The following is a 6,000-nucleotide window of genomic DNA, read 5'->3' as shown; positions in this document are numbered from 1 at the left end:
ATAAGCGTTAGAGCCGCTATATAATACTTATAATCTTACTTAACTACAAAGCGAAATAACTCCCACCTTAACATTCCTGCCATTATAATCTAGGTCTGAACTCGTAATATTAGGCGCAAGAATTCCAATTTTTAGAATATTATAATGTATCTGGTGTATTTACGGCATGTGACGTAGTCTATTACGGTTTTTTGGTTTAGGGCACTTGACAGTTTGCTAGCGCTTGAGGTGAATTAAAAAGACTTTTAGCGAAAACCCTAAAAAGTCTACACGTAATACATGTAATATTATACTCTCCACGCCAAAAACTTGTAAATACCTACACGGTCTCATTTCTGTAGAAACACACTACAACGCTATCTGACCGCCTGTATACACGCAGCTTTACTACTCTTCCTCGCGACTTGATAAATTATTATTGAGACAATATGGCTGTAATAAGTATATTGTCTCTTATGCTTTTGTGTATACGCGATCTTTTTTATTCTACTCTCACTTTTATAACCTGGATATTTCATTCCATCACATCCTTTATCGAGTCAGTATTCTCTCTTCTTGGGTTTCCCTCCTAGTCCTCACCGAACCTCGGGTCCCCCAAGGCCTCGCGGAATCCAAGGACCCTTGATACCCCAAAGTCGATTATTATAATTTGAATTGAACACGACATTTCAAGCCCAGTCACCCTGCCCGTGTCACACTTTTCTTCGTCTCCATCATTCCCCACAATGGACCACGCGAGCACATGACATGATCATCATGATTGTCTTTCTGGCTAACACAATGTGGTACCAATTATAGATCTTGCTACCTCTTGCAGTTTTACTTGGTTTTTTCAATCATGGGCTTGGTGGGATGCATCGCCAACCACCTCCTAGCAAGCGTCTCCCGCCCTCCTGGCGAAAGGTGGCAATTCTTTTGCGACAACTTCCTTCGGGGATTTGTCGTGGCATACCTGGAGGTATTCGGGAGGATAACGTTCGGGATCTTGCAGCGTGTGGGGGAAATGCTGGAGAGTGCCGTGGGCCAAACCAGCACGCCTAGGGACCTCGAGGAGGGCTAGGCTGCGAGTACCGTCTCTGTCAAGGCACGGTCATACACGTGCGTAGTCTCCCCAGGAAAGAAGTGCATCGGGATTCGGCCTGGATATCGACGTTTCATGCTTCAACTTGCACGCACGCAACGCACGGGGCCGGAGCCGGAGCCGAACATCAGACGCCGTTCCCGCCCCGGCCCCCAAAGCCGCACCCCGCAGACACCGTGTTATTCAACTTATATCTAATTTCTCACGGCACCACACCTCCCATCCTGACACCGACCGCCACTTACATGTTCACCAAGAAGCGTACCCGACATGACAGGTATACGGCACATTCCGCTCAAGTACATGGTTGGCATCAGCCTCGTTGGCTGTGCCGTACCGAAATTACTGCACTTGTACGAGCGCAATGGCCAGGCTCTCCAGGTCTTCTTTGCCCTTTACTTTGGACAAATTTCCCTGTTCCTGTTTTATGCCGTCCTGATCTACCCGTTCTTCCTGTCGCCCCTTCGCAACCTGCCGAGAGTAAAAGGCGGATTGCCTCTAGTTGGCCATGGCATCGAGCTTAGAAAGTACGGCCCAGGTTATTTAGCAAAGAAATGGTAAGAGGACTCGTTCTTTCCAAGGCGACACATGTGATGCTGAAAGAAAAGTATATAGGATCACAGAGAATCCCAACAACGGCATGCTCCGCGTCTTGTGGCATGGCAATCAGGAAATGGTCATTGTGAATTCACCACAGGCCCTATCCGAGATTCTCGTCACAAAGTGCTACAGCTTTGAGAAGCCCAAATTTGCTCGCAGATTCCTCGCCTTCATTATTGGCTGGGGGCTACTGACTGTCGAAGGAGACGAGCACAAAAAGCAGCGCCGGGACATGCTGCCGGCCTTCTCGTTCCGCCACATCAAGGACCTGTATCCTCTCTTCTGGTTGAAATCCAAGGAGGCAGTGCAGGCAATGACGGCCGAATGCGATGAAAAGGGCCTCGCCGAGATGGAGATTTCCTCATGGACTGCCCGCTGCGCATTAGACATCATCGGCCTCGCAGGCGTGGGAGTCGACTTTGGCTCAATCAAGGATCCAAACAGCCCACTGGCCAAGAGCTACGAGTTCCTGCAGCCATCTCCTGCGGACATGCCTCTCATCGGACTCACCGCGTTCCTTCCCGACCTGATCATGCATAACCTTCCCTTGGGCCGAGTCAGGAACGCTAACAAAGCCTCGAAACACATCCGCGCCGTGTCTCGCGACTTGATCCGCAAGAAGAGAGGCTTGCTGGCCAACAAGGAAGATGCCGGGCTCGACATTCTCACCGTCGCACTCAGGAGCCAGCTCTTCTCTGAGGACACGCTGGTCGACCAAATGATGACGTTTCTCTCCGCGGGACACGAGACGACCGCATCGTCGCTGATCTGGGCGACGTACTTTATGGCAAAGTACCCAGACATGCAGGAGCGTCTCAGAAAAGAAATACGCGAGCACCTGCCCTCTGCTGATAGTGATACCGACATCACAAGCGCTGATATCGATAACTTGCCGTACCTGAATGCTGTGTGCAGCGAAGTCCTGCGAATCCATAGCCCCGTGGCGCAGACTGTCCGCGTATCAACCGGTGATACCACTGTTCAGGACCAGTTCATTCCCCGAGACACCCTGCTGGTGCTGGTTCCGTGGGCGACCAATACTGATCCCACGCTCTGGGGGCCCGATGCGTACGAGTTTAAGCCTGAACGCTGGCTGAGCCCAGAGCAGGGCGGAACGAGTGCAACCAATGCTGCGAGCGGCGGAGCGACCAGCAACTATGCCTTTATGACGTTTCTTCATGGACCACATAGTTGTATCGGTGGTAGCTTTGCGAAATCCGAGCTTGCCTGTCTGGTGGCCGCCTGGATTGGACGGTTCTCGTTTGAATTGAAGGACAAGTCTTTGTTGGACGAGAGAAATATCAAGATTGATCCTAGTGTGGTGGCAAAGCCCAAAGGAGGAATGCACATGCTGGTACGAGTTGTTGAGGGCTGGTGAGAAGAAAAGGCCGTGCGTGCGAAATGTGGACGAGAGAGGCTCTAAAGACTTATATGTGGGAAATAACAATGAATTCTAATTTATAGTGTCATTCGAAATATAGGTTTATAACGATTTGTGTAAACGAACTTGAGATGAGGCAGCCCAAGCGGTAGTGTCAAGTTATCCTATACCGAAAATCAAGAACTGCCGGACTTGGACTGCCTTGGAACAGCGTAGCAATGCCGTTATGGGAGAGTTTACTTTGCCTAGTGAAGCTCGATTTAAGCCCAGATTCATCTCGAAACTGCTATATCATTGCAGCTTTGTTAGCTCGGGTGTTGGAAACACCAGCGTCAAGTTGACTGTTCCACAGACCGGTCTGCGTGGCCGCACTTTGACCAACCTAGACCGATCAATATACAGTCAGCCATAGAGATGGAATGTGTACTGCAAAGAGCTCTAACAAAGCGGCAAAATTCTGACGCCTAAAACTCCTTGTTGGAGATTTTTCTGATACTTTATCCTCGCCCCTTCTTGCGGGAACTGTGACGAACATGGTTGCAGTATTGAGGGCGTCAGCGGCAGCACGATATATCCTTCATCGCCAGCAGAAGATAGATGCGGTGAAGGAATGCGGGATGAATAAATAGACATGTCCTCTCAATTTACGACGAACCCGACTTACGTGATGGCCGCTATCAGGGCCCCGCGACCTCGTGGACGAATGAGCGTTATGGGGGGCATTGCGGGAATTTTGAGCCTCCTTATATGCTCACCATGTTTCAAGGCATTACTATCAAGGACAGTTTCATGTACACCAGGAAGCAGGCCGATGAGCTCATTCGGTTAATCGAGACGGGGATGCTGCCTATCGGCAAGCGTGGTGGGATACAAGTGACGGGTAAATACGGTCTGCGTCAATGGGAAGCAGCCTTGGATTATGCGTCCCAGGAGCCTGGACCTAAGAGAATAACTTGCTTCGTACCTGGTAATGGTGAATAAACGACACTGTGGACAGGGGGGTATGAGTGCCGCATGCAGCCTCCCCCTCCAAGCTCAACATATCGCAGTCTGGCATTAGGGGGGGCGCATTCAGGAAACCGTACCGTGGCAATAAAAGGATCCATCTTCCCGGCAACTTTGTGTAAGTCCCAAGTTCTGTACAGGCAAATACTTCTCTCTATGCCGTCTAAATTAAAAACATGTTTCAAATTGTTCGCAATGTGCTGATTATTTGGAGATCTCGACGCTATCAGTAGCATCTGGTGGTACATGGTCAGGTTCAGTCACGAAACCAACAAAGCGCACTTACCGAGGGCTTTCTTGATATCGCCATAAATGGCAAATTGACCGGCAGTAAGACCGCCAATCATGAACAGACGAGTAGGAAGACCGGCAAAGGAGCCACGGACACCCAGCTCACCCGCAATCTTGATAAGTCTGGAGACGGTACTTTGGCCTGGCAGGCCCTTGGTCTTGTTAATCTTGGAAAGCACAGTATCAGCAGGTTGAGAGACAATGGCTGCAGCGAAACCGGCAATGAGGCCGGATTCCAAGTTAACAGCGGTCTGTGTACCATCCGACAGCTTCGACTTATCCCCCAGGCTGGCGAAGACGGTCTCTGGGACCTTTTCGTAAGCGACAAAGTTTGTCACTGTATAAGGGGCTCTGAAGTTTCATCTACTTGGCTCCATGTTCCTGCAATCTAGGCGCATAGTGGAGGGAAACATACTGCTTCAGGAGAACCTTGGGGCTCCTGCTCGGCGGCGACCTGCGCCAGGGTAGCGGTAGAGGTAGCCATTGCGACGGCGATGAATGGCCCCCAACGAAAAGAAACGGAGTTGGTGGTGTCTTTCGGAAAGATGGTGGGAAGAGTTGTCGAACGCAACGGGAGTGAGGTAATTTTGCTGCTACTGCTGACCTGACCTAGCTTTCCTAGTTTGGGGCAAAATGGCAAATAGTAAGCAAGCGTCCGCGATATTATTCCTCCGCTGTCCCGGATCTCTGCTCCTTCCCATGCTTCAATCGTGCAACTGCATTCCCTTTCGAATAGTTTTGACTTATTTGAGTGACTTGTTCTGTGGTCACAGCCATCTGATGTGAATGAAATTCTCAGTTGACGAGTCGAGGGCTGAGAGAGAAGGCAAAGACATTGATGGTCGGTGAATCCGATTTCCAGCTCGAGCTCTGATGCAAAAAACGTCCTCTTGACCTACGACATGAAGCATACGGAGGAGTATCCGCGATGTGTCTCGAAAAGAGCCAAAGCCGCCTGCCCCATGTTCGTGGAATCATGGCGCACGGCTGTGGCACCGTATGCGGCTGCCGCTGGTCGCTGTATAATTGGGGCATATGGCATGGTCAGTAAATCCTAGTTGACGTTGTATAACCAGGGCGAATGGTGGCGGACCACTCACGAGCAATACGTACAGTGGGTGTACAACACCAAGATTAACCAGGACGACAGTGTTACAGGATCTCCGGCCCAACAGGGGTGTTCCAGATCTTCCGACAGTCCCCGCATGCCAATAAACTTTCCGGGCCTTGACAGGTGTGCCAAATTTGGTCACTTGCAGTCTACAATCGTCCCATTGGGAACACGACCAAGCTCAACGAGCTCGAACAAGCCATGATGCACCTCGATCCCTGCGGCCAGTATTCAGACCAGCACTGCTTCTTTATAGAAAGGGCAGCACCTTGTTTACCAAACGTCGTATAATTGCTGATTTTGACACGCCACTTCTTGCCCATAATTGGCTCGCCAAGAAGGGCTGAAAAAGTATAGAGCGTGGGTCTACGGGGCCGATTCCCGTGGCTTCAGAATTGAGCACCACGCTGACAGTGGTGTTGCAGATACCAGCGGCGATGCATATGTCGTCCGGCTCAAATGTTCAAACTTCAAGGTACGTGGGTTGGCCGTCCTGACTCCTCGCCGAGTCCTCGGTGGCGAGGCCAGACC

General features: G+C 50.6%; 2 protein-coding genes across 2 annotated transcripts; one reads left to right on the top strand and one right to left on the bottom strand.

Moving 5' to 3' along the window:
- Window positions 1–1,351: 1,351 nt before the first annotated feature.
- Window positions 1,352–3,059, top strand: MAA_09141 (Cytochrome P450 CYP617M1; the record flags this gene model as incomplete). The annotated part of the gene is made up of 2 exons (XM_007827139.1): window positions 1,352–1,638; window positions 1,697–3,059. 2 exons carry the CDS (start codon window positions 1,352–1,354, stop codon window positions 3,057–3,059), a joined length of 1,650 nt encoding a protein of 549 aa, XP_007825330.1.
- A 1,212-nt stretch (window positions 3,060–4,271) lies between these two features.
- MAA_09142 (Mitochondrial substrate/solute carrier) lies at window positions 4,272–4,842 on the bottom strand (the record flags this gene model as incomplete). Its single annotated transcript, XM_007827140.1, has 3 exons — window positions 4,272–4,303; window positions 4,354–4,669; window positions 4,774–4,842. The coding sequence occupies 3 exons, from the start codon at window positions 4,840–4,842 to the stop codon at window positions 4,272–4,274; spliced, it is 417 nt and encodes a 138-aa protein (XP_007825331.1).
- Between the last annotated feature and the right edge of the window lie 1,158 nt (window positions 4,843–6,000).

This window comes from Metarhizium robertsii, assembly GCF_000187425.2.
Source record: "Metarhizium robertsii ARSEF 23 chromosome Unknown MAA_Scf_2, whole genome shotgun sequence".
Classification (NCBI taxonomy): Eukaryota; Fungi; Ascomycota; class Sordariomycetes; order Hypocreales; family Clavicipitaceae; genus Metarhizium; species Metarhizium robertsii.
This window is presented reverse-complemented; position numbering and strand designations above follow the sequence as displayed.